Raw genomic sequence first — 16,844 nt, 5'->3', positions numbered from 1 at the left:
GATGTCAAGCCAGTTGTAGAAAATGCTTTCCTAAATTTGTTTACCTTTGCATAGATGACCGTTCTGTTCAGACATGGCAGTTTGGTTTCACAGGGTTACAATCTAATCAGCCATACACAGACTCACATATAAACAACAATCACCCATCGTCAATATGTCAGGAACACCAGGTCAGCACATGAGTATCAGCATCAAAAGGTATATAATTTAAAAAGGAAAGAAAAAATTGGAGTATAATCAGATACTATGATTTATTTGTCACATTTAGCAGCCTGATTGCTGAAGGAATAAAGGAGCTACATTATCAACTTTTCAACTATGAAAAAGTAAAAAAAATAAACTTTTTTTTTTTCTTTTTTCTAGGAGCAGGCTAAGACAGTCATGGCTGGAATGACGGATCCTAAGGCCCCTTTTAAGCTGATATACGTGACTCCAGAGAAGATTGCCAAGAGCAAACTCCTCATGTCTCGTCTGGAGAAAGCCTACAACGCCAGTCTGTTGAGTCGTATTGCTGTGGATGAGGTGCACTGCTGCAGCCAGTGGGGACATGACTTCAGACCAGGTGTTCTTTCAAGACTACCTCAGTAATGCCTTTCAGATCTAATTCTAGGTTTAAGGTGCTAAAGATTTGTGTGTTTGCATTACGGTGCAGATTATAAGCTGCTGGGCATCCTGAAGAGGCAGTTCCCCAAAGTGCCACTGCTCGGCCTCACAGCCACAGCAACCAGCAGTGTCCTCAAGGACTGTGAAAAGATCCTCTGTGTGCCACGGCCAATCACGCTCACTGCCTCCTTCAACCGAATCAATCTCTACTATGAGGTGGTAACCTTGGCAGCAAGACTCTCTCTCTCTCTCTCACTCACACTCACACTCACACACACACACCTTCCAGCCACCTGCTTCATACAGATACAGACACCAAATGTGTTTCGGTACATGCTTCCACACCTTTCTAACCTTTTCAGACATCTGCACTGCTTTGTACCAAAACATGAAAATTAACAGACTTGACTGTGTTGCGCATGTTTAGGTCATTACTGCATTTTGCATGGCTTTTGTTTTGATTAGGTGAAACTGTCAACTAGATAATTAGCTTCAGTTCATTATTAAAATCAGTGTGCAGCTTCCATATTTACTATAATCTTCTTTATACAGACTACATCTTCAGCTACTTAATTACTATACACTATAGAAATTATAACAGTGAAACTAGTGCCATTTTCACAGTTGTACTCTGGACAGGGTCCGCACACTCAGGCCTGGACATCGTTCAGTATTGCCCTTTTACATAACAGCAGATAGTCTGTGTCAGATGCATTCTCACTTACTGGAAATACTCCGTTTGGTTTATGCGAGTTGGCCTGTCTGGGTAGAGCTCGCAAGAGGCGGGACATGACGTGGTCTCATAGCCAGTCTGTAATTTGGTCGAAAACGACAGAGTCTATTGCTGTACCTTAAATTTGTCTAACGATTCTAGCACTGACTCTCAATGACAGAAGTTCCTGAATTACATCATGTGTCTCCTGTTACTTTTTTTTTTTGCTGTCGTCATTGTATATTCATCCATCCATCCATCCATGGAGCTGGCTTAGTAAAGTCTATTTAATATTTACAACAACCAACTATTAAATTCAGACATACATCTCACCTGGGTAATGTCTAGCTCTTTTCATGGTTGCAGCGCATGTCTGAAAGGGGCTTAATACTATTTTTTTTCTTCAGGTCCGTACTAAACATTCTGACAATGAATCATCAATAAATGACATTGCCTCTCTGATCAAGAGCAGATACCAGGACCAGTCAGGTACTGCAGCAAACAGTACTATTGAATCACAAAAATAAATGTGATTATAATGAATTTACTAAAGGTCGACACTCTATTGATTTGTCATTTTTCTCACTGCATATTTCCTCATATATGTGTGTGTGGTTTTTTTATGCCATAGGAATCGTGTATGTGTTTTCTCAGAAGGATGCAGAGTTGGTGTCATCTGAACTCCAGAAAAAAGGCATCCTGGCCTATCCTTACCACGCTAACATGAACCCTGATGATAAGTCTCAGGTTCACCGCAAGTGGACTTCCAACAAAATCAGGGTAATGGGGGTTTTTAGGAGCATTCACCCAACATTTCTACAAAGTAAATCCTTTGGTTTATGGTGACTGAGATGATCACCATGTACAGTAGGAAAGATGTTTTTGTGAACTTGCACAGTCAGTGTTTCAGGGGGATGCCAAGCACATTTAGCTAGTTTTGTGGTCAGGTGTGCCTGGTGCTCATGCAGCACACTAGGGTGGGATTATGTTTGACCTTAGGGACCAGTTTAAACACAGAACTCTCCTTGTTATGAAACCGCCAGAAACCTCCTGTTGACCGAGACATGCAGAGTTTCAAATATGAATCCAGCAGCTCAGATATCAGGGATACAGACATCTTACCTTTCTGCGAAATTTGATATTGTTATGTCCAGTTGGTCACCAATGTGTTATTGTACAGATCTGCAGTAAAACATTTGCTTGTCAACTGCCATTACAACCCAAAGGCAAAGAACAACAGTAGTCAGGTTTATACATTTTCAGTGCAGATGTACACCAGCTTCACTGTGTTAACAGTCAAAGTGATGTGTGAGCAAACATTGCATCACAGAAATGATAAAGGGGCACCAGTGTGAATGTCTCTTGGGTTACAACACTCTTGTTAGCAAACCTAAATATAGAAATCATTTAGGTTCAGCTTTGTGTTTTTAGCTGGTGGTGACTGTTACTGTTTAAGGGGGAGCGAAGGCTTTGGGCCGTTAATGTGCTGATACACATTTGATGTCTTCAGCTGCTATATACACTGTATTTATTTTTGTCAAAACATTTTTTTTTGGCTGCCACTCAAAACTCTCTTCTCAACCTACAGATTTTGAGTTCATGTTCCATATGTTGAACAGTAAACATACATACAGTCATGGCCAAAAATATTGGCACCCCTGCATTTCTGGCAGATTACACACCACTTCTCCCTGAAACTTGTTGTAATAACAAAATCTTTGGTGTTTTTTTTTTGTTGTTTGCACTGGAAAAACACAAAGAGCAGAGAAAAAAGGCCAAATCAGATCCATTTCACACAGAACTCCAAAAATAGACTGGACAGAATTATTGACACCCTCAACTTAACCTTTGCTGCAGTCTGTCATCTGCTTTTCTCTTTTGTCCACATCCAGGGAGATTAGCTACAGCGCCATGGGCTGTAAACTTCTTGATGATGTTGTGCACAGTGGACACAGGAGCAGCCAGATCTCTGGAGATGGACTTGTAGCCTTGAGATTGTTCAGGCTTTTCCACTATTGTGGTTTTCACATCCTCAGACATTTCTTTGCTCTTCATTCTTTTCTCCATGCTCAGTGTGGTCCACATGACACAAAGGCTGAGTCAATTTTTCTCCATTTTAACTGGTTGCATGTGTGATTTCTATGTTGCCAGCACCTGTTGATTCCTACAGGTGAGTTTCATTACAAATTAAAGGAGCATCACATGGTTGGAATACAACTATTTCTGCTGATTTTGAAAAGGTTTCAATAATTCTGTCCAGTCCATTTTTGGAGTTCTATGTGCAGTGTATCAGATTTGGCATTTTCCCCCTCTGTTTTTTGTGTTGTTCTAATGATCATTAACCTTAGTGAATTTATAATGAATTTGGTGAATCATCCAGTACTAACAAAAACACATGGCGTGTTATTATGGTGTGTTAACTGTGGCCCATGTTTGACAGTGAATAGCAGTGAATGCTCATGTTAACAAGGTAAACAAAAGAGCCTTCTTCAGTGCGGTGCGGGGAGGGCAAAAATAGCGTATAAGGTCACACACAGCTTCAGTTAGAAATCAGAATCTTGTGCGTATATGCACAGTTATAAGGTCTGAAGAGATTTGTGAAATTATACAGGGGAGAAGCTGGTCAGTCGAGTTTGTGGCAAAACGTTTTACAGTGCTTGCATGTTCTGTCTTTTACTGCATATGATAATACATACTCAAAAAGTAGAACTGAAGTAACATTCATCACAAGATAGTTAATTAAAATATTTCTAAATGCACCTGCATTGTTTTGCATTTTGTGACTTTCACTCAAATAAAATGCTGTTTTCCAGTAATATATTTTGTCATTGAAGTATTGTCTCGTCTTGTTCTCGCGAACCCAGTATCGTGTATCGTCTCGTCTCATGAACTAGGTGTATCATCACATCTTTAAATATGAATGTAACTGAGAGCTGGGAACTCAGTCAAAGGAAGATGGAGGCTACATGTGCAGCCACCATGTTTAAAAACTTTGGGATAAAAAAAAAAAGAATCTTATTAGTGTGGGTATCGTATATGAATGTCAGTATGTGGTTTTCTGCAGGTGGTGGTTGCTACTGTAGCGTTTGGCATGGGCATTGATAAGCCTGACGTCAGGTTTGTCATCCATCACACCATCAGCAAGTCCATTGAGAACTATTACCAAGAGAGTGGACGTGCAGGTAGATGCATTTAATTTTTATCAGGATAGCACACAAGTGTATACAGCTCTGGTATTTTTGCAAATGTATCATTAAAATTTCTCTTTCTGTTTCTCCAGGTCGAGATGACTGTCCAGCAGACTGCATCGTCTACTTTGGCTTCTCTGATATCTTCAGGATCAGCACCATGGTGGTCATGGAGAATGTCGGTCAGCAGAAGCTGCTGCAGATGGTCGACTACTGCCAGAATGTTGAAAGGTAGCACGCACACACTGTTGGGGAGTCAAATACCTTTTTGAATACAATATTTACCTTGAATAGGAAACAGATCACAAACCTCTTAATTTGAAATATTCAGTCACATGGGCAGAAGCAGAGGCAAAATAAAGAGGGAGAGAAACTCACATGTGCACAGTGTGGTAGGAACATTTTAAGTACCACTATGTGCACGTGCTGTGTACGTGCTAAAAATACCACTGTTGTAGTGCTTGAGTCAAGGACTCAGACTCGAATCTGAAATTGAGCCCTGATTTTCAGGACTCATGACTCTGCTTGTCCTTGAGCAATGATGACTCAGACTCAGACTCCAGCATTGAATTTAGACCTCGAAGTTCGAGACTCAGACTCAAGACTTTTTTTTTGGTAATAGGCCATAATCATTTGGCATAAGATATTTATATTAAAACCTGTTCGCCCGTACCGTGCTGTATCCAGCACATCCGTGCACATCCATCAAAACGTACATTCCACCTTTCCCTAAATTATTTTTTATATAAATCACCGTTTGATATGGTGATGCAATGCACTGTTAGAAAGTTTGGAATCTCAGGATTTGTTACCCACAGTTTTTTATTCACAGCAGTTATGATCAAGAGTCCAGACAAGTTTCCATATTGTTTGAAAATAAGTAGCACAAAATATTCACAGGCGCAGCCAAATCACAACGAAAACTAAAAGTGAACTTTAATTTCTGGGTGAACAGGTCTGACTGTTGTGTGCGCTTACAAGTGCATTTGTTTGGCAACTGTCACACACAGTAAGTCAGTTGTGTTTAATGTAGACCGTGATGACTTGGACTCAGGTAACAGGGACTCACGTCGGACCTGACTGACTATTTTTTGGTGACTCGGACTTGACTCAGATTCAAACACTGGGGACTCAAGACTCAACTCGGGCTTAAGATGTAGTGACTCAACTACAACACTGACAACCTGTACACCAGAGTACATACATGTAATATCCTTTTAATTTGCCATATACACATTCTAAAAACTTCACCCATGTGAGTGACGAGGACTCTCACAGCACAACTTGAATGACTCTCGAGTCTCATCCTTGATATATGAAGGTGTCGGCGCTCCCTCATGGCAGTACATTTTGATGAGGTGTGGGACGATGAAGACTGCAACCAGATGTGTGATACTTGCTGCCATGAAAAAGGTGTGTGTTTGTGATATGTTTTAATAGGAGTCATCCTTGCATGTGTGACATGAACCGTGTGTTTTGTTTCTTGATGAAAAGACATGCAAGTTAGTGATACAGTAATTGAACCTCCGCTCCTCCAGACTACACCACTGTGGACATCACCCAACATGCCAGACAGGTGGTGCAGATTGTGGAACTGGCAGCATCCATGGATGAGAAGCTGACTCCTCTGAAGCTAGTAGAGGCGTGGATGGGGAAAGGCCCCGCCAAGCGCAGGAAGATGATTCAGACCACCATGCTGTCTCGGCTGCAGGCTGAAGCTGTGATTGTGCGGCTGCTACTGCAGGGATATCTCAGGTGACCTTGTGTTCCTTTTAGGATTTTTACACTGGTGATTATTTAAATTAATTAGTGGAAAACATACTTTGGCTTAACACTGACTGTGTTGACATGCACTTAATTTAGCAGGTCAAACCAGGTTACAGCAGAAATCAGATGGTGCATTTACATGCACGACAGTAATCAAGTCACTCAAAAACCGCAGTACACATGAGTTCCTAAGTAATCTGATTTCCCTCCCCACAAGCCCAATGAAACTGGAAAGATGTTATTTGGGTGCACCCGCAATCAGAAAGCCTGATGTCATTATGTGACTGCATCCTCCCATAAACAAAGATGGACCCAGTCATTCAAGCTTTTATTTTGGTCTCTTTAGCGATGACATTAGCTGACCCATTAGTCTTGAAATTAATAATGGCAAATAGAAGATGAATGCATGTAAACGCAGTCATTGTGTGTTTGGGTTTTTTTTTTCCTGATGAGCCATAACAGGCTTCCAGTAGCAGTCTGAGTAATGTACTGATTGTTTCAGAATCATTGATCTGAGTGAAACTTTCAAAGCAAAGAAGCTGCAAGTTTAATTAGAATTCACATAATTTATTTACAGTGATTAACAAGTGTAGGAGGTGAATGGTTTAGCCTGCAACTGTTGGTAATCACCACCCCCCCCCCCCCCCCCCCCCACACACACAGCCTGCCTCTCTCGCCAGTATACTTTTCACTGTCTCTTCCTCTTACCCTGATCTGCAGTTATTCTTCACGTTATCTTGGTTTGGCTGAATTTGTTCTCCTACAGCAACAGCCACTGCCCCTCAAACTCAGGATACCAGCTTCTCTCTGGCTTAAGTTATTCAAGTCCTCTTTCCTCCTTTGATTGTTCACACGATTACTGAACAAATTTAAGTTCAAATTAAGTTGATTCTCCCTTATTTCTCAGTTGGTGGTGGTGGTTGCACAAGTAACTCTAGCTCCAAGCTCTTTAGCTAGGCCTTACTGTTGCTGTTTATACCTACTTTTGATAGAGCTACATCAAGTTAAAACTACAAATAAATACATACTGTAGGTCTCAGAAGTGCACTTACAGTGGTGTGAAAAAGTGTTTGCCCCCTTACTGATTTCTTATCTTTTTGCATGTTTGTCACACTGTAATGTTTCAGATCGTCAAACAAATTTATATATTAGTCAAAGATAACACAAGTAAACACATCATGCAGTTTTTAAATGAAGGTTTTTATTATTAAGGGAAAACAAAATCCAAAACTATAGAGCCCTGTGTGAACAAGTGTTTGCCCCCCTGTCAAAACACTGGTTTATCGCACCTGAGTTCAATTTCTCTTGCCACACCTGTTCGCAATCAAGAAATCACTTAAATAGGACCTGCCTGACAAAGTGAAGTAGACCAAAAGATCCTCAAAAGCTAGACATCATGCCGAGATCCAAAGAAATTCAAAAACAAATGAGAAAGAGAATAATGGAGCTCTATCAGTCCGGAAAAGGTTATAAAGCCATTTCTAAAGCTTGGGGACTGCAGCGAACCACAGTGAGAGCCATTATCCACAAATGGCGAAAACATGGAACAGTGGAGAACCTTCCCAGGAGTGGCCAGCCGACCAAAATTACCCCAAGAGCGCAGCGACAACTCATCCAAGAGGTCACAAAAGACCCCACAACAACATCCAAAGAACTGCAGGCCTCACTTGCCTCAGTTAAGCTGAGTGTTCATGACTCCACCATAAGAAAGAGACTGGGCAAAAATGGTTTGCATGGCAGAGTTCCAAGACGAAAACCACTGCTGAGCAAAAAGAACATAAAGGCTCGTCTCAGTTTTGCCAGAAAACATCTTGATGATCCCCAAGACTTTTGGGATAATACTCTGTGGACAGACGAGACAAAAGTTGAACTTTTTGGAAGGTGTGTGTCCCATTATGTGTGGCGTAAAAGTAACACCGCATTTCAGAAAAAGAACATCATACCAACAGTAAAATATGGTGGTGGTAGTGGGATGGTCTGGGGCTGTTTTGCTGCTTCAGGCCCTGGAAGACTTGCTGTGATAAATGGAACCATGAATTCTGCTGTGTACCAAAATATCCTGAAGGAGAATGTCCGGCCATCCGTTTGTGACCTCAAGCTGAAGCGAACTTGGGTTCTGCAGCAGGACAATGATCCAAAGCACACCAGCAAGTCCACTTCTGAATGGCTGAAGAAAAACAAAATGAAGACTTTGGAGTGGCCTAGTCAAAGTCCTGACCTGAATCCAATTGAGATGAGAAATTGAACTCAGGTGCGATAAACCAGTGTTTTGACAGGGGGGCAAACACTTGTTCACACAGGGCTCTATAGTTTTGGATTTTGTTTTCCCTTAATAATAAAAACCTTCATTTAAAAACTGCATGATGTGTTTACTTGTGTTATCTTTGACTAATATATAAATTTGTTTGACGATCTGAAACATTACAGTGTGACAAACATGCAAAAAGATAAGAAATCAGTAAGGGGGCAAACACTTTTTCACACCACTGTATACTATCCAACTATTAAATGTTGATTTACACCTGCCAACCAATCAGAACTGAGAATTTTCAGTGGCCATGGTAGGTCATTAAAACACCAGCTTCCAATTTAGTGAATGTATTTAAATATTTAGTAAAGTCAGGTATACCATTAATGTAATATCTTATTGAATGTGAGCTAAATTGGTCACATTTTCTATAGAAGACAAGCCACGTTTACTTGCGGTGTTTTTCCATCAGCATGGATCAGCCTTGCTGAGCTGCATAAAACACACTGTTTCTCTTCCACATCTTGATCATGTGAAGGCAGCGTGAGCTATCGAGAAGCGACACATAACTCATGAGCCCTTGGAATCCTGAAATTATCTAGACATTACCCGGGGAAACTGTATATGAGAAATGTCTGAGTCAGTCATCCCGGACCTTAAAAGTAGGGTTGGTGATTCTTTTCAGAAGCATGTTTTCTTACATATTTTGAAATTCTCTTTTCATTCCAATGGCAATGAATACATTAAATGGATTGACAACATAAAGAAAAAGATCTGTATTTGCTGGCACCAGTAGGACTGAAAAAAGCCTCACCAGTAATTTTACTCGTCCCAGGCAAAACCACTGAATGACTTACCTGCCTGTTAACCTACTTCCCACTTGCCCTTGTACTCAATGCACAAGCCAAACATCTCCCACAAGGCTTTGCAGTTGCAGGCAGATGTGTTACTGCTGTGTTTTGATAGCTAAAGCTAGCAAGTTGTTTCAGAGAAGGTGCCCATAGCAGCTTTTGTTCACAAACAGAGACCACTGTTATAGGCCAGGCCTTCCCCTTTAATACTAATAGCTTTATATGTAGGTAATGTTGTTGTTATTGCTACCTGCATACAGTGTGAGAGCGAGAAGACCATTGCACAGAACAGACTCCTTTTACAATCAGCCAGACAATTGTCAGCTCTAAGTGTATAGGCATCAAAGGCCACATGCAGTGTTCATGTTACCAAGATGGAATAAAGCCTGTGTTTTGGACAGAATTCATTGGCTTCCCTCTTCACTTCTCCCCGCTGGAAAAACCTGGACTTTTAAGGATAGTTACTGGCTACGAGCCAGGGCTAAAGCAGCTATGGTTCGGGGCCACAGATCTGGGCAGGTAACACTGGATTCAAGAAAGTTACAACTAAAAACAAGTTGGATGCTGCAAGAAGTAAAACCAGAATTAAGGTTGGTGTAGCTTTTGAATGATGGTGACAACTGAGAGAACAAAAGGAGCTGAAAAGTGACACCATGGTGGCTGTATTTCTGCTGGACAGGTAATTATCAGTTTTGTTTTGTTTGGGTGGCATTGGTTACTTTCCTGAAATCTGAAAGTAGTAGTAGTCAGGCTGTGCACATTGCAGTGCACATTGTGTTTTGGAGAGAAGAATTGTCTACTTTCAAAATCAAGCTTCCTCTTTCTGGTTTTACGAGGATCGCCATCCCTACCTTTACTCTGCTAAGCATTATTTAACGCCTCATCAGAAGACCAAGTGAGAGACTCCATGTTCAAATCTTGGTGCAATGAAATAATGGGTAAAAAAGTCGATGCTGAATGTGAAAGCACTTTCCCTCAGTGCAACATTTCAGGGAGCAGGCTCTGTTGAAGGCTTCATTTGGCCCTGAGTGGAAGCAACACTGACTAATCCCGAGTCAGCACAATTACCCCCTGCTGCTAGGAAATGATGGAAACGGAGGCCAAGCCGTGCCCACCTGGTTCAGCATAATTAAAGTGGGATGACCTGTACTAATGGAAAACACCATTAGAAATGTATTTTTCTGTGATTGGCAACAAGCATTTTTTACTTATCTGTTTATCACTTTCTTTTTGTATTCATGTAAAAACAAGTGTGTGATTATTCATGGTACCGCCATATTTTGTTTACCATAATGTATTGCAAATCATCTCAGTTTAAAATGCAATCACAGTATTGGTCAGAAAAATTGTAAATCAACTTTAGCTTCAAATTGCGTAGCCCTAATGCGAGCTACTTCAAATACATCATGAAGAAATCATGGCCGTATTTAGTCCCCAAAATGTTGACTTTTAGAATATTTAAATAACCGATTGGAAAGGTGAAATACATTATAGCTTCTTAGCTTCTCTGGGTTAATGTTAGTTTGTTCTCATTGTGACAGTCTTGGAGGTTGGTGGTCTGGCCTCGGTATGTTGTAGCTTGCTCACTCAGCATTTCCCTGGACAGTTTAGGTAAAAAATTATATTAGGACTCAGGACAGACACTTGGGACTCATTTAATTTCACTTATACATAACTCACAAGCGCCCTACCTGGAAAAACTATGGTAACGGAGCTACTACTACAAGATGTATTGCACTTTACCCATAGAAAGACAGCGCTGTGATGTTCATAAGAACACATTTTGGGACAGTTTAGACACAGATTATGGTATATTCCCTTTTTGCTCTTTTGGTTTCTGACTTCAGAGAGGATTTCAGTTTCACTCCATACACCACCTACTTTTACATGAAGCTGGGCCGCAAAGCTTCTTTGCTGAAGAACCAGACTCACACACTGAGCATGAAAATGAGGACAGTAGAGGCTGGATCTGCTGTGGTGAGTATATGTTGGCCACAATATTATCCATTATTATATTATATGGTGGCATACAGGCCACCATGTACTATAAAAACATTTTGTCTCTGACGAGCTAATAACAAGAAATTGTCTCTCCAGTATATGTTGGGCCCCTCCCATTTAGTGCTCCACTAAACTCTTTGTTTGAATCTCCTGTGTTAAATAGATTTTTCTTTCTCTGCTCCCTTTGTGAACTCTCTCTGACCAGTTTCTTTTTCCCACTGTGTGGCTTGATGTCTTTCCTCAGTGTCACATTTAAATGTTCTCAGACATTGTTTTTAACAGTCCATAGAGGTAAGTCAGAATTGAAACAAATATTTTCTGTGTTTAATGTTTTAAATCATTTATTCTATACAAAATCCTGTTCTCCAGATAGAGATGACTGGAGTTTGTGTTTCTGGTCGAGATTCGACAGTCTGTTAAAATCAGTACGCTTCACACCACTGCCATGTAGCGCCTGATAATGACATTAGTACTCTAACTTAATTAACCATAGTTCATGTAGATTCCATTGCTGATCTGATGCAGATGGAGATACACAGTTTAGTTTTTCTGTTTTGCCACTGTTTCGGTATTGCGCATGTTTTAAATGTGTGCATCAACAATGTGACTGGTGTAAAGGACAAGAAATAATCACCTCTGCCTTTGATTTTTATTAGGTTTTACCCAGATATTTTGGCACTGAATGAGATTTACTACTTAAATTTAAAAAACGGCAAAGAATTTTAATTAGTATTTTCTGTACACAAAGCATTTAGTCATTTTTCAGCCTTCATCAGTAAAATGGAATTGGCTCAGCTTTGGATTGGTTGTCATCATGTGAGCAGAGTATGAAATGCTAATAATGACCAAGACTGTGAGGTGTGGTCAAAAGCTTCCAACAGAAAAGTCTAATAAATGGTCCTTTAGTTCAAACAATATAAAGTAATAAATATTTAATTTAGCTCATTTAACAGTAATTTATCAAGCTAACACACCAAGCATTAGCTGATTCCAGCTATTCAAGTCAGGGCAATTTGTGATGATGTGAGTTAAGCACAGAGGAGATTGAATCACTGTCATCACCCATTGTATGATAAAATGGAAGATAGCGTAGGTTCTTGTCCACATTTGAGTGTCCCATGTCCTAGCGTTCCCTCGTCCACCCTAAGTAAGTCTGAACCCTCTCGTGCTGGAGATGCCCCTGTGTCCAAGAAAATCAAGACAGACCTCCCCTAGTCCCCCCCACCCCACCCAGAAGACAAGCTGACAAAGTACAGTCCATCATTCTCTATTCTGTTCTCTACTGCTTCTGCTGCCATGGCACTGTCCACACTTGCTCTTTGTGCTTCACAGTTGAATCAGGGTGTCTGGTTGTTGGCTGACTGATGAGCACTGAGAATCAGTTTTTTATTTAAAGTTGTAAAATAATGAGCATGATATAATCTAATCATTCCTAACCACTAGGCTTGGGCGATAAAACTAAATTATTGGTAACACCAAAAGCCAAGAAAATGCTGCCTTACAGATGTTTGCTGCACATTAGAGGCCTATAGCTGGAGCTACACTTTAAACATGATTCACCAGCATAGCTTTCCTTATTTACTCTTTAGATTCACTAGTGAACACTGTCACTTTGTTAGTAAATCAAGCTGTTCAAATTAAGCCTCACTTGAGTAACAAGTTAGTGCCGCTCTATGGCAGATGCATGTTACAAATTCAGCAAACAACTTTTTATTTATTGTGTCAAATGCAAAATGTGCCCACTTTCTTCTTATACAGTTTGACTATGGAGCAGATGGGTAGTGTGCTGTAGGAGTACAAGGCACAGTGTATTGCAGGAATCACAACAGGTCATCAGATATTTAATCTATGATGTGCAAATGCTAGTTCAAGTTCCAAATGAAAAGTGGCAAGCCAGCTTTTTAAAAGGCAACACAGCACTGCTTGTGTCCACAGCTTTTCCAGATTAAGATTGCTCACTAGTTTTCCTCTGTGTTGCATTAGGAGTGCATGACATGGCTTGTAGTACTTGTACAGTGATATTTCATTATGGGTACATCATTACAGATAAATGTAAATTAGGATTCCACTCAATAGCAAGAATCCGCTTTGTTCTGCAAGAAGACAAGATGTTTTCAGTCTTCATCTGTGTCACAGTTTCACAGTACAGCTGCTTCTTTAAACATTACATGCAGGTGAATCCTCTTGAGATAATTAACCTGCACCTGGTTAAGTAATCCTGACTGAAACAAGCTGAGCTCCTAGGAACAGAAAAAAGTGACACCACCTTCGGTCTCAAGTGAAGCCCAGCGGTCGGCTTTCCTACTTGACTCCATCAAAAGGCACCAATGTCATACATGTACAGAAAAACTGTTGGATTCTATTCTTCATTTAAACCCTATAACCGTCCTATGACACACTAGGAATTTTCCATCTGATTCCAACAGTTGTAACATTTCAGTATCGCCCAAGCCTGTTGTTCATGGCTTTTGGTGCCAGTGTCCATTCTCAGGAGCATGCTGCCACTAACTTTCACTAACATTTAATCAATGTATTCCCATTGTCTACAGAGAGAGGCAAGATAAACTATTTGTTATAGTATTTCTTTTTTACTACGTGTTGCTTAAAAAGACCAATAAGAAAATAAATATATTCTGGGTTATTCTAGGGTGATCTTTCAATGTTTCACTTTTCTACTGTTGTTCACTAACACTACTTTTCATGGTTACAGGACATGTCCACTGTTAAAACCAATGAGGAGGAGGTTGATGTAACCTTTGACCCCATTGTCATGGACAACAGCTGTCTCCCACAACCCAAACAGAAACTATTTAAAGAACAGAAGAACCAGTCCAGGAAACGAGATCTGAAGCCAGTCAGCCAGACAGACAAACGGACAGAGAGAGCAAACAAACAGCAGACAGACAGACATGGAGAGGAGGAGAATCAGAGAGGATCCATAATGCCTCATAATGTAATCAAGGTTGATGTTGAAATTAATATGATAGAAAACGCCGGTGTTGGTGATGGTGAGAAAGCAGCATCTTGTCCAGTTAAACACTGTTCCAAAAGGAAGTCCACCACCCCTCAGAGAGTGAGGCAGAAACCCCGTGCTAATGTAGCAGCATTGGACATTCCCTCTTCATCTCCAGGTGGTGCCACCCCAGCAACCATTGTACCCAGATCCCCTTCCCAGGCTTCCATCATCTCTGAGACTGCCGCTGAGGAGCTCTGTGACCTGAGGAACTACTACAGCAAGCAGCTGAAGAGAATAAACTACATTTCCCATGAATACCTGGGGCGGCCCACAGAGCCAGGAGTACTGGCGTGCATAAGGGAGCCTCTGAAGAGCCTCCGTTTGCCTCGCAGGGTGACCATTGCCCAGACAGCCCGCAGCCTGTGGACAAGAGTCAGCGGAAGGCGGAAACTGGTGCACGATGACATCGCAGTCTAAAGTTCAGTCTGCTCAACAAAGTTTATACGTGGACTGTATCTGGGTCACACGTGTGACTCCACTAGACAGGAGAGAGCAATGGTCACTAACTCACCCCATTAGAAAGTGTTGATGTTCGTTACAGACCGAGATTAATTTGAAACATTAAAATTAAGTGGTGTGGATTTAAAAATGTGCATTTGATTTTATATTTAAAGTATATACAGTACTTTGTGTGTAAATCATGTCCTTTACTTTAAGGAGACCAGAACCCAAAAGGATGAAACATCTTTAATCACTTTAATGGCATCCCCTGTCGATGTTAAGTGCAGCTGGCCTTCTTACCACTTGGAGAACGTCTTTCTTCATAGTCACTTAAGTTATTTCATTTTTAATTTAGTGACAACCATCTCCCTTCTATCAGTGGCGGCAGTGACACAACAGAACCTCAGACTTTGATCAACACATTTGTTTTCTAGGTAAAGTCCCCTTCTTACTGTAGCTACAATAAATAAAAATTTGTTTCTAAGCTTGTATCCCTGTCAACACATAACTGTAAAGGTGTAAGTGGTTGTGTTCAGCTGACTTGGTCAGATGCTAAATGAACAATTTAAATAACAGTAAAAACACAAAACATAAAATTAGAACAGGAGGAAGTTGTTGAAAACATGAAGCTAAAAAGAATGAAAAGCTCAGAGGAGTAAGCATCATGCAAAGTAGCTCATGGACTCACGTTAAGCAGAGCACATAACATCCAAATCACATTACATTACCTGGGTCTATAATGTCATGTATGATGAAACAAACTTACATGAATGATTAAACATATAGTCGGGTTTTATGCATTTTCAGGGTTCTATAGGTTCGAATGCTTATTATTATTTTAACATTTAGCCCCGTGATAGACCAACGTCCTGTCCAGGGTATACCCTGCCTCTCGCCCAATGCCGGCTGGGATTGGCTCCAGCAACCCCGTTCGGGACTAAGTGGTATAGATAATGGATGGATGAAATGTAGCATTTTGTTTTGAAAGTAGACAGAGATATGGGAAATGTCAGAGAGGAAAAAAAAGGTCAACACCCAGCAGAAGTCCCCAGCCAGACACAAAACAACCACTTTGTAGCTTAGTGACATGACTCTGATCTCATACAACTTCTCTTTACTGGTTGCATATGTCCACTGATTATGACCAGTTCAGCCACCGCTGACACAGCAGAGCCTTGTTTTGTTTAAGTAATTTTTAGGCCTGAAAAGGTAAATGATCCATTAAGTATAACGTATATCAGGCTTTGGATCAACACACAGTACTTTTATAAGGATCATGGACAGATCATGAGATAATGAGTCCCTGGGCACAGACATGGAGAAGGCCCCTATTTCTCTTACACTTATAGGAGCAGGACTCATAGACTGAGCAATTACATGATTAGTAGACTTTTTTTGTCCTTTATTGTTTTGCATCTCTTTGTAGTTGCTGTGTTTCGGTTTTTGTTTTGCATATTTTTGCAGTCCCGTTGCTGTCTTTTGGGTCATTTTCTGTCTCATTTTAGTCCTTTTGTTTCCCAATGTATCTGTTTTTTTCCTTTTTTGTGGCATTTTGTGCTTGTTTTGTAGTCATTTGATAGACTGTCCAGCCATGTTTAGGATACATTTGTTGTAGGTTTTGGGCTACACATGTTATTTATTGATAAGATACAGTTATAGAATATCACCACATTATTACAATAAAGGTTAGTAAACCAGTGGAACTGTAGGGTCCCTCTTACCTACAGTTGGTCTGCAGCACCATCGTCTGTCAGAGCTGCATATCTGCAGTCTACTAGCCTTCTCAGGTGAGCTACTGTAGGGAGCCAGAGATATTTTCTGTGCAGTGGAATACACTAGTCCAACCTTCAGTGTTTCTCTGCCATCCAAATGCAAGCATTCAAAGGAAACTGTTGTATTACCATTTTGTCACATCACACTTTCTTAACAGACAGTTAGCTCTCATCTGAAGCATTACATTTGGATTATGTGCCCATCCTCTTGTTCCTTTATATGATTGTGGGTAAAGCAGCAAAAC

General features: G+C 40.6%; 1 protein-coding gene across 2 annotated transcripts in view; it reads left to right on the top strand.

Moving 5' to 3' along the window:
• The window catches only part of recql (RecQ helicase-like), a 20,418-nt gene extending 4,148 nt beyond the window's left edge, over positions 1 to 16,270 (top strand). For both annotated transcript variants that reach the window (XM_020608262.1, XM_020608263.1), the window contains exons 6-15: positions 364 to 562; positions 653 to 819; positions 1,723 to 1,804; positions 1,947 to 2,095; positions 4,380 to 4,497; positions 4,596 to 4,734; positions 5,825 to 5,916; positions 6,042 to 6,258; positions 11,217 to 11,346; positions 14,081 to 16,270. In XM_020608262.1, coding sequence (XP_020463918.1) covers positions 364 to 562; positions 653 to 819; positions 1,723 to 1,804; positions 1,947 to 2,095; positions 4,380 to 4,497; positions 4,596 to 4,734; positions 5,825 to 5,916; positions 6,042 to 6,258; positions 11,217 to 11,346; positions 14,081 to 14,803 — 2,016 coding nt within the window. In that variant the 3' untranslated portion in view covers positions 14,804 to 16,270. The remainder of the gene's footprint in view (positions 1 to 363; positions 563 to 652; positions 820 to 1,722; positions 1,805 to 1,946; positions 2,096 to 4,379; positions 4,498 to 4,595; positions 4,735 to 5,824; positions 5,917 to 6,041; positions 6,259 to 11,216; positions 11,347 to 14,080) is intronic.
• The last annotated feature ends 574 nt before the right edge of the window (positions 16,271 to 16,844 follow it).

Source organism: Monopterus albus, unplaced genomic scaffold (assembly GCF_001952655.1).
Source record: "Monopterus albus unplaced genomic scaffold, M_albus_1.0 scaffold92.1, whole genome shotgun sequence".
In the NCBI taxonomy this organism is placed as follows: domain Eukaryota; kingdom Metazoa; phylum Chordata; class Actinopteri; order Synbranchiformes; family Synbranchidae; genus Monopterus; species Monopterus albus.
Note: the sequence above shows the minus strand (reverse complement) of the source record. Positions and strands in the feature narration are given on the sequence as shown.